Consider the following 19,616-nt stretch of genomic DNA (forward strand, 5'->3'; position numbering starts at 1 on the left):
ATCTTAATCATCAGAATGCTTCACAGTTGACAGCTGCAGAGCCTCTATTTCAGTCCTGCTTGAGTGACTTTCAGACCAAAAACATAAATAAAATACCAAGTCAAATGTATTACTTCTGAAAAAGCGGCAGATCAGTATAGAAATAGAAAGAACATCAACCTATGCTGTCTTTAAGATGATCTCCATATTGAAGCCCAGTGGCATTTCTCAGGTTAAGGTGCTGGTGGAATGGTGAAGCGAATGGCTGCCCGAGCAAGTCTGCAACGCCCTTACGGTGATCAAATGACTCCTGAAGATCTATGTATTTGCTCAGGATAACGTAGAAAAGGTCAGTTTCAAATATGCCACTATTGAGGTGCAAATTGTGCAAATGGCTCTGAGCACTATGGAACTTAACATCTGAGGTCATCAGTCCCCTAGACTTCGAACTACTTAAGCGTAACTAACCTAAGGACATCACACACATCAATGCCCGAGGCAGGATTCGAACCTACGACCGTAGCGGTCACCCGGTTCCAGACTGAAACGCCTAGAACCACTCGGCCACTCCGGCCGGCCAGTATTGAGGATCCCAAAGATAAACAATTGAAATTTACAGATATTTGTTAAATGTTTACACAATTGTAAGGACACAAAAACTGCACACTTATCCCGTAATCAAGAACAAAATAACGGAAGTGCATTCAGACTAACGAAAGGAAAACTGAACTGCAGTGACGTTTGTTGACAATGATCCGATGACGTTTGATGCCAACGGATATGTTGCCTGTGATTATAAAGGACAACAGTGATTAGCCTGTGTAGTTGGGAAAAAAATCAGGAAATGGATGTAATCATATCTACCTTCTTACATGAACGTGGACTGTCCAAATCTTTTATACTTTGTAATCAGACAGACATTTTTTCCCCTAATTCGCAGGAAAGTGAATGCAATATTGAACACTGAAACTGCTACAGGGCGAACATAACACGCAGAAAAGGCGATGTTCAGCGAACTGATTGGCTAGAAGTATGATGAACTGGGCTGGTGAGACTTTTCGGTAACAAGAACTAATAAAAAGCTGAGTTTAAGGCTATCTCTGGTATTCAGTTGTTCCGATTTTTTTAAAGGTTTGCAACTACTTGTATTTGTAGGTTCAACGCCGATAAGGCAGATAATGTTTTTGTCTACTATTTATTACAAGCTATTTTGCTTTGGTGTCCACATTTAGCTACATAGCAACGCATAACTCATGAAGGCGTCCTAATATTTGCAATAAATTGAAGGTGTTTTATAGCGCCATCTTAAACACGTTACGTTTGCTAGTGTTACCACGCTCATTCCAAGTTGGAACTTTCAGAATATGTAGAAGAAAACAGTACCTTTCGAACATAGGTTTTTTATGAAAATGTTTGTACATTATCAACATATTATGTTTTACTTCATTTGAAATCTCTTTAAAAGACCTTTCTACTGAATTCAGTTTCATTGCTCTAGCTTAATTAGAGCCCAACTTGTGAACAAATTAGTACTGTTCTGCAAGTCAAATATATTTTCTTCAGTATTGAGTATTTCGCTGTCTCTTTTCTGCTTTGTTATTGCTCGCGTAACAACTAATATGTGAGATAAAATATGTTGCTATGAAAAGAGCCCTGAAATACTTTTTAGGCATGCTGTGCTGACTTTCTTTGGATCATTAATTTTCAACAAAACAAAATATATTATGTTCTTATTATTCTGGATCTGGCTTTCTATTAAAGGAACATTGTTTCGGTACTGTAACTCGCTATAAAGCTCGACATACCTTCCTTACTTTACAGTTATTGAAAAGGTTACTGAAAATTATTTCGTTGTCAATACTGATGTTACAGTACGCAATGTTTGTTCAACACCTAAATTTTGCAGTGGATTTTTGTTAACATTAAAACACCAATAAGTAGCACGACTAACACGAGAACGTGTGACTATTATCAGAGAAAAAGATGTTTTTACTATAATGTTTGCCAGACCAGAACTACGCACAGCAAGATTTCTTTTATGTTATGAAAGTAAATTAATTTTTTTTTTTTTGCGCTGTTAATAATATATCATCCGCAGCCCGCGTCCACCTGTAAAACACATCATAAAATCTGCTGCTATGCCCTGAAATCCCGAAAGCTTGAAAGAAATAATTTTAGTTCTCTATTACCTGGCCGCTTCTTTGCGGTATGATTGGTTTCATTTGATGCAGTTTGAATGCGCCGCGGCAGCGGCTCGTTCGTTCGTAGCGCAGCTCTGCACCACGAATAATATTTAAATAGCTGAAAATGTCTTAAAAGGATGGGATAAAATACCAGGCAAGCTTATTACAAAACGTAATGCAAGTTTTCACTAAGTAACTCTATTCAAAACAGTTAGACAGATTAAATTATTACACACCTTTACAAATTAGTTTGTGGAAGTTCGGTGGAAGGAGGAACAAGACTTCTGGTCAGGTGACTACAGGGTTATAAACACAAAATCAAATAGAGGTAATGCAGGAGTAGGTTTAATAATGAATAGGAAAACAGGAATGCGGGTAAGCTACTACAAACAGCATACTAAAAGCATTATTGTGGCCAAGATAGATACGGAGCCCACGCCTACTACAGTAGTACAAGTTTATATGCCAACTAGCTCTGCAGATGACGAAGAAATTGAAGAAATGTACGATGAAATAAAAGAAATTATTCAGATAGTGAAGGGAGACGAAAATTTAGTAGTCATGTGTGACTGGAATTCGGCAGTAGGAAAAGGGAGAGAAGGAAACATAGTAGGTGAATATGGACTGGGGGTAAGAAATGAAAGAGGGAGCCGCCTGGTAGAATTTTGCACAGAGCACAACATAATCATAGCTAACACTTGGTTCAAGAATAATGAATGAGGGTTGTATACATGGAAGAAGCCTGGAGATACTGACAGGTTTCAAATGGTTCAAATGGCTCTGAGCGCTATGGGACTCAACTGCTGAGATCATTAGTCCCCTAGAACTTAGAACTAGTTAAACCTAACTAACCTAAGGACATCACAAACATCCATGCCCGAGGCAGGATTCGAACCTGCGACCGTAGCGGTGTTGCGGTTCCAGACTGCAGCGCCTTTAACCGCACGGCCACTTTTGTCGGCGACAGGTTTCAGACAGATTATATAATGGTAAGACAGAGATTTAGGAACCAGGTTTTAAATTGTAAGACATTTCCAGGGGCAGATGTGGATTCTGACCACAATCTATTGGTTATGACCTGTAGATTAAAACTGAAGAAACTTCAAAAAGGTGGGAATTTGAGGAGATGGGACCTGGATAAACTGAAAGAACCAGAGGTTGTACATAGTTTCAGGGAGAGCATAAGGGAACAGTTGACAGGAATGGGGGAAAGAAATACAGTAGAAGAAGAATGGTCAGCTTTGAGGGATGAAGTAGTGAAGGCAACATAGGGTCAAGTAGGTAAAAAGACGAGGGCTAGTAGAAATCCTTGGGTGACAGAAGAAATACTGAATTTAATTGATGAAAGGAGAAAATATAAAAATGCAGTAAATGAAGCAGGCAAAAAGGAATACAAACGTCTCAAAAATGAGATCGACAGGAAGTGCAAAATGGATAAGCAGGCATTGCTAGAGGACAAACGTAAGGATGTAGAGGCTTATCTCACTAAGGGTAAGATAGATACAGCCTACAGGAAAATTAAAGAGACCTTTGGAGAAAAGAGAACCACTTGTATGAATATCAAGAGCTCAGATGGAAACCCAGTTCTAAGCAAAGAAGGGAAAGCAGAAAGGTGGAAGGAGTATATAGAGGGTCTATACAAGGGCGATGTACTTAAGGACAATATTATGGAAATGGAAGAGGATGTAGATGAAGATGAAATGGGAGATATAATACTGCGTGAAGAGTTTTGACAGAGCACTGACAGACCCGAGTCGAAACAAGGCCCCGGGAGTAGACAACATTCCATTAGAACTACTGACAGCCTTGGGAGAGCCAGTCCTGACGAAACTCTACCATCTGGTGAGCAAGATGTATGAGACAGGAGAAATACCCTCAGACTTCAAGAAGAATATAATAATTCCAATCCCAAAGAAAGCAGGTGTTGACAGATGCGAAAATTACCGAACTATCAGTTTAATAAGTCACGGCTGCAAACTACTAACGCGGATTCTTTACAGGCGAATGGAAAAACTAGTAGAATCCGACCTCGGGGAAGATCAGTTTGGATTCCGTAGAAATGTTGGAACACGTGAGGCAATGCTGACCTTACGACTTATCTTAGAAGCTAGATTAAGAAAAGGCAAACCTACGTTTCTAGCATTTGTAGACTTGGAGAAAGCTTTTGACAATGTTGACTGGAATATGCTCTTTCAAATTCTGAAGGTGGCAGAGGTAAAATACAGGGAGCGAAAGGCTATTTACAATTTGTACAGAAACCAGATGGCAGTTATAAGAGTCGAGGGATATGAAAGGGAAGCAGTGGTTGGGAAGGGAGTGAGACAGGGTTGTAGCCTCTCCCCGATGTTATTCAATCTGTATATTGAGCAAGCAGTGAAGGAAACAAAAGAAAAATTCGGAGTAGGTATTAAAATCCGTGGAGAAGGAATAAAAACCTTGATGTTCGCCGATGACATTGTAATTCTGTCAGAGACAGCAAAGGACTTGGAAGAGCAGTTGAATGGAATGGACAGTGTCTTGAAAGGAGGATATAAGATGAACATCAACAAAAGCAAAACGAGGATAATGGAATGTAGTCGAATTAAGTCGGGTGATGCTGAGGGAATTAGATTAGGAAATGAGACACTTAAGTAGTAAAGGAATTTTGCTATTTGGGGAGCAAAATAACTGATGATGGTCGAAGTAGAGAGGATATAAAATGTAGACTGGCAATGGCAAGGAAAGCGTTTCTCAAGAAGAGAAATTTGTTAACATCGAGTATAGATTTAAGTGTCGGGAAGTCGTTTCTGAAAGTATTTGCATGGAGTGTAGCCATGTATGGAAGTGAAACATGGACGATAAATAGTTTGGACAAGAAGAGAATAGAAGCTTTTGAAATGTGGTGCTACAGAAGAATGCTGAAGATTACATGGGTAGATGTCATAACTAATGAGGAAGTATTGAATAGGATTGGGGAGAAGAGAAGTTTGTGGCACAACTTGACTAGAAGAAGGGATCGGTTGGTAGGACATGTGTTAAGGCATCAAGGGATCACCAATTTAGCATTGGAGGGCAGTGTGGAGGATAAAAATCGTAGAGGGAGACCAAGAGATGAATACACTAAGCAAATTCAGAAGGATGTAGGTTGCAGTAGGTACTGGGAGATGAAGAAACTTGAACAGGATAGAGTAGCATGGAGAGCTGCATCAAAACAGTCTCAGGACTGAAGACCACAACAACAACAACAACAAATTAGTACATAATGGCGTCCTTCTCTCAATCTTGACAAAAGAATGCTACACAAGCATACAATATTGCGTCACAGGCTCTTCCTACTCCCGTAACTTCAAGAAGACGACAGAGAAATTAATGCTCAGTCACTATTATTTATACTCGTTGTTACATATTCTCATCTTTGTTTGATATTTAACAAGTATCGTCTGTACTCGCCGACATAGATATTATCTTTAAAACAATCGGTACATAATACTATACAGGTATAAAAAACGACACATAATGGTTTCTCTTTATTACATAAAGTTCACACAGTCATTGTCCACGCAATTACAATCATCCAGTTCCATTATTCTTTTCTCTTTTTTTACCACATGTAATATGTATTTTGCCAGGAGACGTTACAAGCACCCATTACTTAGTAACATTCAATAGCAAAAACGTGAAAAAATTGTTTTGTGTTACTATTTATGATAGTACGTCCAAATAAACCTAAGATGGTGAGGTTGAAGATAATATTCATCAATTTATTTGACAAAGAATGACCCATAAAGGTCCATATTACGTCAAGATTAAGGTAACTGCACAGACAGAAAATTGACGTATGCATCAAAATATATTTATTCGAAATACATGATGTTTGTGGTACTGAATAAAACATGCCATCTTACACTCCCAATCATTTCGGTTGTTATTCGTGAATTGAAAATCATTTGCACCGATTGCTCAGTTAAAAACAAATACTTTCGACTATCTTAACGCACCCTATTACTAAGCGACCAAAAAACAGGACATTAAAAAAAAAAGAAACAAAAATCTACGATAAGGTGGATTTTTATATCCATAAACAGCTGACATATAGTTCACGTGTGGATGAATTCTGCTTCCTAGTTATAATTGTTATAGATAATTACAGTTTTATTTATTCACTATGCTTAGGATTTCAAATGTATACATTTCATCCATAGCTTGTACAAAACGTGGAAAATGCAGTTTCATGACTGTGGTACATTACATTTTGCAATTGTATCTATTAAACGGACTAGTTTTATTAGATGAATGGTTCATTTAGCAAATAAATAACAGCATAAGCATTTAGCGCCATCTTTTATTTTTTTTCTATGTATTACTGTTGACTGAACAAGGCTCTCATGTGTTTACATTAGTATCGAGTCATATTTGCTATGTAGCTCAGTCTTTGATGTAGCCGTATTACAAATAATACATGAACTGATATCTGACTTTTTACGAGCGGTATTTTAAAGCAGAAACACTAACAATAATAACAATAAATAATAGTAATAAATACTATGGCTAATAATACTACTAACAATAAAGATAAGAGTAATTAACTATGTGATAAAAGCGTTAAAAATTTCTCTTTAAGCGTTCTAATTTGTTATACATCAGGAGAAGAGAGCCGCCCAGCGAAGAGCACCATTCTCGTCTCTAGGTCTAGTATGAAGAAGGCGAACGGCCGATCAGCTCTGAATAGAATGGACTGTGGTGGCGGTGATACAGCTGTAGAGAGGACGGCAATTTCAGCAACTGTAAAGAAGAAAATAATAGTGCGTTTAAACTCATTCTTTGATTGGAACTCAAAAACTGTGCATTGTGCCGAGCTCTATACACGTGTTATGTTCCTGGACAGTTTTAGTCTATTCTCATCAGATCTTTGGTTACTGAGATGTCGACCGTTTCTCATGTTTTGCTTTGTGGATCACACAGTAACAGAAGAAGCTGCAGCAGAACTTGTATAAATGTTCGTCATTCCCTGAACTACAGTGAAGAAGATTTTAACATCCATCTCTTCCTAATATTACTGTTGTCTCTCATTTGTGACACTAAAAAGAAATAAGCCACCGTCAAAAAAATGGCTCTGAGCACTATGCGACTTAACTTCTGAGGTCATCAGTCGCCTAGAACTTAGAACTAATTAAACCTAACTAACCTAAGAACATCACGCACATCCATGCCCGAGGCAGGATTCGAACCTGCGACCGTAGCGGTTGCTCGGTTCCAGACTGTAGCGCCTAGAACCACACGGCCACTCTGGCCGGCAGCCACTGTCAGAGGTTTCTTATAAAAGCTTAGCACCCGCTGATTCGCTGGCGAAGACTTATGGCATCCATAGCATTTTTTTGTTTTTCTGTTTACGTTGATCACAAATTGCAACGCCTTCTAAACTTTTCACGCTAATTAATGCCTTAGAACAGTGGTCTTTCCGAATGTATTTCTGACCAGAGAGCGATTCTGGTATCTGAAGTCCTAGGTTTCTGTTAATCATGCCTATAACATTCTCGTGGTGATACTCCATACAGAAACTTTCATCCCTTAACGTATTTCTTTATACAGCATGGTCCACTAATAGTGACCGGGCCAAATATCTCACGAAATAAGGATCAAACGAAAAAACTACAAAGAACGAAACTCGTCCAGCCTGAAGGGGGAAACCAGATGGCGCTATGGTTGGCCCGCTAGATGGCGCTGCCATAGGTCAAACGGATATCAACTGCGTTTTTTAAACAGGAACCCACATTTTTATTACATATTCGTGTAGTACGTACAGAAATAAGAATGTTTTAGTTGGACCACTTTTTTCGCTTTGTGATAGATGGCACCGTAATAGTCACAAACGTATGAGTACGTGGTATCACGTAACATTCCGCCAGTACGGACGGTATTCGCTTCGTGATACATTACTCGTGTTAAAATGGGCCGTTTACCAATTGCGGAAAAGGTCGATATCGTGTTGATGTATGGCTATTGTGATCAAAATGCCCCACGGGCTTGTGCTATGTATGCTGCTCGGTATCCTGGACGACATCATCCAAGCGTCCGGATGGTTACATAATTTTAGGAAACTGGAAGTGTTCAGCCACATGTGAAACGTCAACCACGACCTGCAACAAATGATGATGCCCAAGGAGGTATTTTAGCTGCTGTCGCAGCTAATCCGCACATCAGTAGCAGACAAATTGCGCGAGAATCGGAAATCTCAAAAACGTCGGTGTTGAGAATCAACATCGATTGCACCCGTACCATATTTCTATGCACCAGGAATCGCATGGCGACAACTTTGAACGTCGTGTACTGTTCTGACACTGGGCACAAGAGAAATTACGGGACGATGACAGATTTTTTGCACGCGTTCTATTTAGCGACGAAGCGTCATTCACGAACAGCGGTGGGTTGATGTATGGTGCGGCATCATGGGAGGAAGGATAATAGGCTCCCATTTTATCGATGGCAATCTAAATGGTGCAATGTATGCTGATTTCCTACGTAATGTTCTACCGATGTTACTACAAGATGTTTCACTGCATGACACAATGGCGATGTACTTTCGGCATGATGGATGTCCGGCAAATAGTTCGCGTGCGGTTGAAGCGGTATTGAGTAGGATATTTCATGACAGGTGAATTAGTCGTCGAAGCACCATACCATGGCCCGCACGTTCACAAGGGTACATGTATCACACTGGAACAACCGAAATAAAATGTTCAAATGTACCTTCGTAATTTAAAAAAACCTACCTGTTACCAACTGTTCGTCTATAATTGTGAGCCATATGTTTGTGACTATTACAGCGCCATCTATCACAAAGCGAAAAAAGTGGTCCAACTAAAACATTCATATTTCTTTACGTGCTTCACGAATATGTAATAAAAAATGGGGGTTCCTATTTTAAAAAAGGCAGTTGATATCCGTTTGACCTATGGCAGCGCCATCTAGCGGGCCGAACATAGCCGGTCACTGCTCTTGATGAACTGTGGTATCGTGTTGAAGCTATACCTGTACACGCCTTCCAAGCTCTGTTTGACTCAATGCTCAGGCGTATCAAGGCCGTTATTACGGCCAGAGGTGGTTGTTCTCGGTACTGATTTCTCAGGATCTAAGCACCCAAATTGCGTGAAAATGTAATCTTATGTCAGTTCTAGTACAATATATTTGTCCAGTGAATATCCGTTTATCATCTGCATTTCTTCTTGGTGTAGCAATTTTAATGGCCAGTAGTGTAGTATTTACGCGGCTGTTTGCCAGAAATTTAATGGATTATGCATATGCCGCAGGAAGCTGAAAATGAACGTAATTTGTACTGTTCCCTTCCTTACACCTGTTGTGAAGGTGTACCAACTAACTGTTTCTCTGCTGTATGTCTCTAATTCTTTGCTGTTTATCATGATGTGAGTCACATCTTAGGGATGAAAGCGGTACTATTTAAGAGCGGTGTTCAGTGTGTCGCTGCGGCGTCTGTCATTGGAGTTTGTTGAGAGGTTGTTTTCTAAAAGTCTGGTGGGAAATAATGCAGCTGTTTACAGGTCCTGTCAGTCTCTACCGTCATTCGTATTACACGATTGCGTATAAAAGAACCATGATAAGCTATGCGTCAGGCGAATGAGTGACCTCCTCCGAATTTCTTTGAGACCACTGACAGTACCGTCTTGGTTGAAGTACAAAATACGCGGACATTTACATTGCATCAAATTTGCACCTTCATGGTAGTCAGAAGGTGGGGCATCCCAAACAGCTCAGAGAATGATGCAGGGGAACGATGCTGCCACACAGCGGTAATTCTTCAGCCCTCGGAATCAATCTGCGTGCTTAGATGTTTAGCTTCACTGCGACAAGGACGTGAATGTCTGACGTGAGGAGAAGCACTAACGAGCTTTCCGGAGAGCCACTTGACTTCAAGGCCTCCTCACGCCATCAGAAAAGTACTGTTACTTGGCCACTGGTTTCATTGGGAGGTGTGCGCCTTGTGCTCCGCATTGAATTCACCACTGTTTCCTTCAGACAAATCTACAGGAAACGCTTGATTGATCGACCGATTTACACTAGTTAATCTCACAGAGCATGATGCGAAAGCTGTAATCCATCTCCAGATTGACGGATTCGAAAAACAGTCTTTAGAAACAATTGAGTTATACCTGGCAATGATTTGTCAAACCACCTTTATTGCGACGATTGCTTTCACATAAAAGACATCATCATCGTTTGGCCGGCCTGTGTGGCCGAACGGTTCTAGGCGCTTCAGTTTGGAACCGCGTGACCGCTACGGTCGCAGGTTGGAATCCTGCCTCGGGCATGGATGTGTGTGATGTCCTTAGGTTACTTAGGTTTAAGTAGTTCTAAGTTCTGGGGGACTGATGACCTCAGATGTTAAGTCCCATAGTGCTCAGAGCCATCCTTTGGCCCCTAATGGACCACACAGTGTACAAAGAGAGTTTTGTTTTAGCTTTCCTTTGTGGCCAGATTAATTTCATTCTCTCCAAATGGACTCTTATCTACTCGTCAGACCAAGCTGTCCCGGTCTTCTACTAGGCCAACGGTCAAATCGTGAATTTTCTGCTTAAAGTATTTTCTATCTAGTATATAAAGTTGTGTTATTCATGCTTCCGTTAGATATTTTTAACTGCACCTCACATTATTCTTGTTTCAGTTTGAGGATTACTGTAGGGCTTCGTAGAATTTCACAAGCTATCTGGTTAATCTTGTTAGCTCCATCCTTTTAATATCGCTACAGAAATTTAGTTTGCGTTTTTCGTATCCGAAAGGATGTGGATGTAATTTTGAGCCGCGCGGGATTAGCCGAGCGGTCAAAGGCCCTGCAGTCGTGGACTGTGCGGCTGGTCCCGGCGGAGGTTCGAGTCCTCCCTCGGGCATGGGTGTGTGTGTTTGTCCTTAGGATAATTTAGGTTAAGTAGTGTGTAAGCTTAGGGACTGATGACCTTAGCAGTTACGTTCCATAAGATTTCACACACATTTGAAGATTTATTGTAATTTTCAATTTCTTTATTTGATCGTAGTTTTTATGTTCCTTTCTCAGTATAATTTGGGGCTGAAATATTCCTGATTACTTTTCATTCGTCTTTCTTATTTCTCCAGAGTCCCCTCTCCTTCTCTCAAATGGTGATTTTAGCCCCAAAAAGACACGCTAGTTTCATGGATTTATTGTGTCTTAGCGTGGGGTATTTTGAGAATTATTTTTCGTAACAGACGTCTTTTGCAAGCCTGAAAGCCGTTTCCATTTTGTGACAACGAATTTCTTGACCATTCTTTTCCAGGCCAGTTGTTTCGCTTAATTATTTGGATTGACTAACAGTCGGTTTTCCCGTATTTTATTTTCGGAACTTTGGGCGCCAGATAGTTGCTATAAACATATTTCTTGTAATTGTATTTACAGTCCTACTCTTTCCGAGTTTCCTTTAAGAATTTTTATTTTTGCCCTGTTTTGACTTCCTGACCTAGAAAAGCCAGGTTGTCTGTAAGAGATAACTAGCCTCCCGTAATATTGGCACTTTCTAGTTTCAATGGTTTGTTCATTTTAAGCTAAAATTTCAGTTTTCTCGCTCTTGACTTACTTTGACTATGACACCGTCAAAAAGTAATTGAGAGAGAGTTCATCAACTTGTCTCTCTTCTGTTTTAATTTCAAAATTTTTCAACATTTCTCCGCCTTGTACTATTTGGAGTTTCCTTAATAATGTCAGTGGTTTGGAGGCCCTGATCTTATTCTTTAAGAATTTGCAAGACAGAGCTACAATCGCCTGAGTCAAAGCTTTTTAACAATGTACGAAGGAGTGTCTTTTTACTATTTCATTGTAAATTTTTTCATGCCTGAGAAATAGTTTGAGTATTGAAATTTTTTACTGAACAAGGTCTGAGACATGTTTGATTTTCACCTATTTTGCATTCATGTTTTCGTTGAACTCGGTCCAGAATACCCTGAGACAGAATTCTGTATGTGAGAGACAAAAGGGAAATCCCAGTGTAACTGTTAATCTCTATTCTTTCTCTGTATGTAATTTGTGTATCAATGCATTTTTCCGGTCATTCGAAATTACACCTGTTTGTCAAATTTTTGTCATGATCAATGTAGTTGTTCTAAAGTTTTCGGGTCACCTGATTTCAAGAGCTGTGCGACAATTCCATCTTCATTAGATACTTTTTTTACCTTTTAATTTGTCTAGCAATTTCCTCTTCATTTGGTGCATGTGAACTTGGCATGAAGAATAGCCTCCCAGCAGCCAGCTGCACTATTTCGACCGTCAGCTACGGCGGCGAAAGTCTTTGCCTCCCATCATCACCATTCATCATCATCATCATCATTTAAGACTGATTATGCCTTTCAGCGTTCAGTCTGGAGCATAGCCCCCCTTATAAAATTCCTCCATGATCCCCTATTCAGTGCTAACATTGGTGCCTCTTCTGTACCTTCTCCTTGGTCTGCCCCGACTCCTCCTACCCTCTACTGCTGAACCCATGAGTCTCTTGGGTAACCTTGCTTCTCCCATGCATGTAACATGACCCCACCATCTAAGCCTGTTCGCCCTGACTGCTACATCTATACAGTTCATTCCCAGTTTTTTTTTTTTATTTCCTCATTGTGGACACCCTCCTGCCATTGTTCCCATCTACTAGTACCTGCAATCATCCTAGCTACTTTCATATCCGTAACCTCAACCTTATTGATAAGGTAACCTGAATCCACCCAGCTTTCGCTCCCATACAACAAAGTTGGTCGAAAGATTGAACGGTGCACAGATAACTTAGTCTTGGTACTGACTTCCTTCTTGCAGAAGAGAGTAGATCGTAGCTGAGCGCTCACTGCATTAGCCTTGCTACATCTCGCTTCCAGTTCTTTCACTATGTTGCCATCCTGTGAGAATATGCATCCTAAGTACTTGAAACCGTCCACCTGTTCTAACTTTGTTCCTCCTATTTGGCACTCAATCCGTTTATATTTCTTTCCCACTGACATTACTTTCGTTTTGGAGATGCTAATCTTCATACCATAGTCCTTACATTTCTGATCTAGCTCTGAAATATTACTCTGCAAACTTTCAATCGAATCTGCCATCACAACTAAGTCATCCGCATATGCAAGACTGCTTATTTTGTGTTCACATATCTTAATCTCACCCAGCCAGTCTATTGATTTCAACATATGATCCATAAATAATATGAACAACAGTGGAGACAGGTTGCAGCCTTGCCTTACCCCTGAAACTACTCTGAACCATGAACTCAGTTTACCGTCAACTCTAACTGCTGCCTGACTATCCATGTAAAGACCTTTAATTGCTTGCAAAAGTTTGCCTCCTATTCCATAATCTCGTAGAACAGACAATAACTTCCTCCTAGGAACCCGGTCATATGCCTTTTCTAGATCTATAAAGCATAGATACAATTCCCTGTTCCACTCATAACACTTCTCCACTATTTGTCGTAAGCTAAAGATCTGGTCCTGACAACCTCTAAGAGGCCTAAACCCACACTGATTTTCATCCAATTGCTCCTCAACTAATACTCGCACTTTCCTTTCAACAATACCTGAGAAGATTTTACCCACAACGCTGATTAAAGAGATACCTCTGTAGTTGTTACAATCTTTTCTGTTTCCAAGTTTAAAGATTGGTGTGATTACTGCTTTTGTCCAGTCTGATGGAACCTGTCCCGACTCCCAGGCCATTTCAATTATCCTGTGTAGCCATTTAAGACCTGACATTCCACTGTACTTGATGAGTTCCGACTTAATTTCATCCACCCCAGCTGCTTTATTGCACTGCAATCTATTGACCATTTTCTCCACTTCCTCAAACGTGATCCTATTTCCATCATCACTCCTATCCCATTCTACCTCGAAATCTGAAACATTACTGATCGTATTTTCACCTACATTGAGCAACTCTTCAAAATATTCCCTCCATCTGCCCAAGGCATCCACAGGATTCACCAGCAGTTTTCCTGACCTGTCCAAAATACTTGTCATTTCCTTCTTACCTCCCTTTCGAAGACTGCTAATTACACTCCAGAATGGTTTTCCAGCAGCTTGACCCAATGTCTCCAGCCTGTTTCCAAAGTCTTCCCAAGATTTCTTCTTGGATGCTGCAATTATCTGTTTGGCTTTGTTTCTTTCTTCAACATAACTTTCTCTGTCTACCTGAGTTCTAGTATGTAGCCATTTTTTATACGCCTTCTTTTTCCTTTTACAGGCTGCCTTGACTGTGTCATTCCACCAAGCTGTTTGCTTCCTCCTACTTTTACACACTACTGTTCCAAGACATTCTTTAGCCACTTCTAGTACTGTGTCCCTGTACCTTGTCCTCTCCTTTTCCAATGACTGTAATTGACTACATTCAACTAACTGGTACCTTTCTGAGATCGCTGTTATGTACTTGTGCCTGATTTCCTTATCCTGAAGTTTCTCCACTCTTATCCTCCTACATATGGACCTGACCTCCTGCATTTTCGGCCTCGCAATCCCAATTTCACTGCAGATTAAATAATGATCAGTGTCATCAAAGAATCCCCTGAATACACGTGTGTCACTCACAGCCTTCCTGAATTCCTGATCTGTTATTATATAGTCAATGACAGAGCTGGTTCCCCTGCTTTCCCAAGTATACCGGTGAATGTTCTTATGTTTAAAAAAGGAGTTTGTGATTACTAAGCCCATACTGGCACAGAAATCCAAGAGTTGCTGCCCGTTCCTGTTGGCCTCCATATCCTCTCCAAATTTACCCATAACCTTTTCATACCCTTCTGTTCGATTTCCAATCCTGGCGTTAAAATCACCCATGAGCAGAACACTGTCCTTGTCCTTTACTCTAACAACTACATCACTGAGTGCCTCATAAAAACTATCCATCTTATCTTGATCAGTCCCTTCACAATGCGAATATACTGACACAATCCTAATTTTCTTGCTCGACACTGTCAAATCTATCCACATCAGTCGTTCGTTTACATACCTTATTGCAACTACGCTGGGTTCCATTTCTTTCCTGATGTAAAGCCCTACACCCCATTGTGCTATTTCTGCTTTGACTCCTGACGAGTAGACCTTGTATTCTTCCACTTCTTCTTCTTTCTCACCCCTTACCCGAATGTCACTAACAGCTAAAACGTCCAGCCCCATCTTACTTGCAGCCTCTGCCAGCTCTACCTTCTTCCAAGAGTAGCCCCCATTGATATTAATAGCTCCCCATTTCATTACCATTTGTTTGCCAAGTCGTATCTTAGGAGTCCCTGGTTTGTCAGTTAGAGGTGGGACTCCGTCACCTCCAAAGGTCCGAGGCATTTTGCTCTGATTGTTGCCAGCATCATATTTAAAGTACCAGGGAAGCAGGTTGCTTGCCTTACTTGCCCCGAGTCCCATTGGGTTTTACCCCTAACGGCTGAGGGACTAACCGGTGGATTTGGTAGTCTTTGCCGTATGAGCACAAAGGTGACCACGACTCAGAATATGTCCGAGATGCCCAGCCTTATTCCAAAGTAACTGGTATCCCGACTGTCGGGACCACTTACTTGGCCACTCATACGTTGCCCGTGGTTCATGAACTAGGACATGACTACAGGAACCCACACCATGAACCACCTTTGCCTCCCAGCAGCCAGAAATTTGTCTAGCAAATTGCGGCAGATTAACCGTTTATTCCTTGTGAAAGGAGTCTACTGGTGCACATTTGCATGTGGCGCCCGAATATGATTTTAGAAACGATATCGCTGACTGTGTAAGACTGCAGACGCAGAGATACTGATTCTGGTCTGATATTATTATAGTGTTGGTGTAAGAGAGCGCTGGGCGCACAGTTGTAGGTAGCTGTCTGTGAGGCGAAGAGAATAGTGTAGGCAGGTTTTGGGGTGTGCTGTGTGAAGCCATCAAGTGTTACATTAATGTAGGTATGTCAATACTGCTGAACATGGAAGCAGAAGTCTTCATGCAAGCAAGGTGAAGTTCTTAAATAATTATGATTTCTGTTTTTGCCAGCACGTTAGTATAGATGAGCTGGCTGATAATTTGTAGTTGTTGAGTAATCCCCTAATGTACGTTAGCCGTTTTGATAAAAAGGCTAGTTAGATATTTCACTTTTGTAATGTTTTAAGATTTGTTAACAGAACTATGTGTAATTTGATAATTTGCATTTATGTTCCCTTAGTCAGCTTAGATAATACTTGCTGTTTAAATCTCATTGTTTGTGAATGAGTTGTGAGTAATGTAACTTCAATTGTCAGATGTTTTTGAGAAGACAAACTTAACTTACAACATAATTTTGCTGAAAAAGTCAGTGTTAGTAATTCACCATAATCAGTACCGCCTCCCGGTTCAGGTCATATATTTTTTAAGGAAGCTGGATTTTCTTAAATGATTTCGATTATCAACCAAAAGAATTTTATGTGCATTTCAAGTACAATGGCCAGCATTGCACATTGCTGAGCCTGTAGCTAGCATATTTTTGTTTTTCATGAGAGATCAGAAAATACCGTGTTACTCCATTGCTGCTTTATAGGTAAGACAATTTAATTTATTTGTTATGTGCGCAGGGACCAAAGTTATCAGTTCTCAACAGGGCCAGATGATTCAGTGCCTAAGGGGCTGAATGTATGTTGCAGTAACTGTATTTCTTTATTGGTATTGGGAGCTGCATTTCGCATAAAGTTTTTGCTAACAATATACAGAGTAAGCACACCACTTGCAATTGGAACATGCTACACGATAATTGGAGTTCAGTACCCATTCCACAGATCAGGCATTCATTCAACGTGGTCGTAAAGTTTTTCTATTCTGAAGTTAGTTACACTTGTAAGGGAATATCTGTCACAATATTTTTAAAGTATGTGATTATTTTAATGTGAAGCTCATTTAAGTTATTATGTCCTGTAATTTTCTAACCAAAATGAAATTCATTTACGTTCATGGTCTCAAAGAGTGGGAATATTGTTAAAAAATGAGAAAATATAGATCCTCTGAGGGTGTAACATTAATTACTTTTAATCGTGTGATTTACTTGGACTCTGAAATCTTTTTTGGTAAAGCACAGTCACATGTTACCAGTAGAACAAAAATTATCCGTCGGTAAGTACTGCACCAAATGGTAGATGGACGAGTATTGCGGAGACGAATGTCATTTTAAATGCGTTTGCTTGGCAAATAATGAAAAGAGATTAAAGCTGCAATGTAGCAACCCAATGTGAAGTTTCGATTTTTATACACGGCATACATAGTCGCCTAGACACAAACTGTGGAATATTACTAGAAACCGTATCACTCCATGTAAACATTCTCCACACGTGAATACGTCTAACTTCTACTTGAAGGATGATCTGCTAAGAGAAGTGATTTGTCACACACTTACCTTCCCAGGAGCTATACCGACCTATTCCGCAACTGGTCAGTTCGGACACCCTTTTCCATGTTAGGATCTTCGTTCATTGCAGTTTGCTCTGACGAGAGTCGTTATCCACGAAATTAGGTACCTTTATGCGATGCCATTTGGAAATTCATGTGACAGCTCTACTAGGGAAGAAGTATACCATGGAACATAACTAATGAATGAAACGAGTTGTTCTGCCAAAGAACGTCGTCTGTGTGAAGTACGACTAAAAAATAAAATTTAGTAACATTAACTGCAATACCCACAGAGGCAGCAGAATCTACAAGACGTGAAAACAATGGGAAAAGTAACATAAACAGACCACGATGGCGATGGAATGAACCGCACTCGGAATGGACTGGAAGCCTAGTGCTGGACGGTAGAAGATGAAGGTAACTAATACAGTTACTTTACAATCTTTCTTTTAGCTACTGCTGACTAAATTTTTCCAAGGATAACGTAAAATATCTTTCTGCAGAAAACACCTCTTTCAAGAGCAGACTTACTTACGGGTTGGAACAAAGTACGTTTTATAAAGTGTCTGTGTCCTGTGATTTAATCGTATGCCGCAAATTGTCGTCGTGATGTTCTATTGTGACTCTGAAACCCGTTTGCTTTGCTGTTGTTACTTTTCCCAGCAGATTAACATTATCGGCGACTGCCAATTTGGTGAGGGCCGGTAGTGTTACAATGTACATTCAATCATGCAGTTCCTAGTGGTTTGCAGAGTATAGATGTAGATGCCACTGATAACACATTAACGTACAGTTCCAATTCAAAATGTCGCTTCCTTTCATCCCAATACCATCTTAATGTTCCTCAACCGATTTAACATTAAAGAATCCTTTTAATATGTGTTATTTCTCCTTTTTTTTAAACAGGGTGAGCGATTCTCTATGATGGTTCTGCTGCCGAAGAGAGTAAACGGTCTGTTTGCTGCTCAGAGGAGGATAGGGGGCATAGACCTCTTTGACGTTGCAGACAACACATACTGGCAAACAGTGCACGTATACCTACCAAAGTTCAAAATGGAGTACGAAAGAGAACTTGAAGAAATTTTACCAGGTGTAAGTGCCCTCAGCAAGTTGTGTAACACAGCCCAAGAAACTGATGTCCCAGTTCACATTTCAGAATGGAAGCACAAACAATGCAACAGTGGTACTTCGAACCTAAATTTTCAAGCTGCTGCTCCACTTCTTCCACAAAACGTCACTGTTTAGCGCGCAATAAATGCACACTGTAGTGCAGACGTCTTCCATCTTCTTCAGGCGACTTTCAGACATCGGATCGCCGCCCTGGACACCTTAGCATTCACTGGAGGCTGGCTCTGAGCACTATGGGACTTAACATCTGAGGTCATCAGTCCCATAGAACTTAGAACTACTTAAACCTAACTAGCCTAAGGACATCACACACATCCATGTCAGAGGCAGGATTCTAACCTGCGGCGGTAGCGGTCGCGCGGTTCAAGACTGAAGCGCCTAGAACCGCTCCGCCACACCGGCCGGCGCATTCACTGGACATGGCGTATAATGGCGCCCTTATGGTTACGATCTGAATCCGTGTGATTATTTCTCATGGGATAATGTAAAGGCCAGAGTGTTCAAAGATGTTACTGCAACACTCTAGGATCTTCGCGCTGCAATTTTCAGAGAGATTTGTGCAACTGAAAATGAAGCTCTTCAGAATGTTATCACGTAATTCAGTTCAAGGCTCTACACACTCATTGCGTCATTTCAGGTCATTTGCTATAGCGTAGATGTGGTAACAAGAATATATTTACTCTTATTTCGTCGTAGTAGACGAAAACTTCCTAACACCTATTTTGCGCCACGCTGTATGAGGCAATCATTCGTAGTATGTACCTCCCTCTGAGGAAGCGAGGCAGGGTATAGCTTATCCGCGATATTATTTAACCTGTACCTTGAGCAAGCAGTTAAGGAAACCCAGTAGAAATTGACGAAGAGAATTAATTAGTTAGTTAGTTAGTTACGTGTTCCATTGATCAATAGCACGGAAAACCGTTATAATGTGGAACGTGTCAAATGCACAAGAAATGCGCACAGGAAACAAAGTTTTTT

General features: G+C 40.4%; 1 protein-coding gene across 1 annotated transcript in view; it reads right to left on the reverse strand.

Moving 5' to 3' along the window:
* Positions 1 to 6,774: 6,774 nt before the first annotated feature.
* LOC126456638 (serpin B6-like) overlaps positions 6,775 to 19,616 on the reverse strand; it is a 221,195-nt gene continuing 208,353 nt past the window's right edge. Inside the window, exon 10 of the mRNA XM_050092381.1 lies at positions 6,775 to 6,923. Coding sequence (XP_049948338.1) covers positions 6,775 to 6,923 — 149 coding nt within the window. The remainder of the gene's footprint in view (positions 6,924 to 19,616) is intronic.

Source organism: Schistocerca serialis, chromosome 2 (assembly GCF_023864345.2).
Source record: "Schistocerca serialis cubense isolate TAMUIC-IGC-003099 chromosome 2, iqSchSeri2.2, whole genome shotgun sequence".
Lineage (NCBI taxonomy): Eukaryota > Metazoa > Arthropoda > Insecta > Orthoptera > Acrididae > Schistocerca > Schistocerca serialis.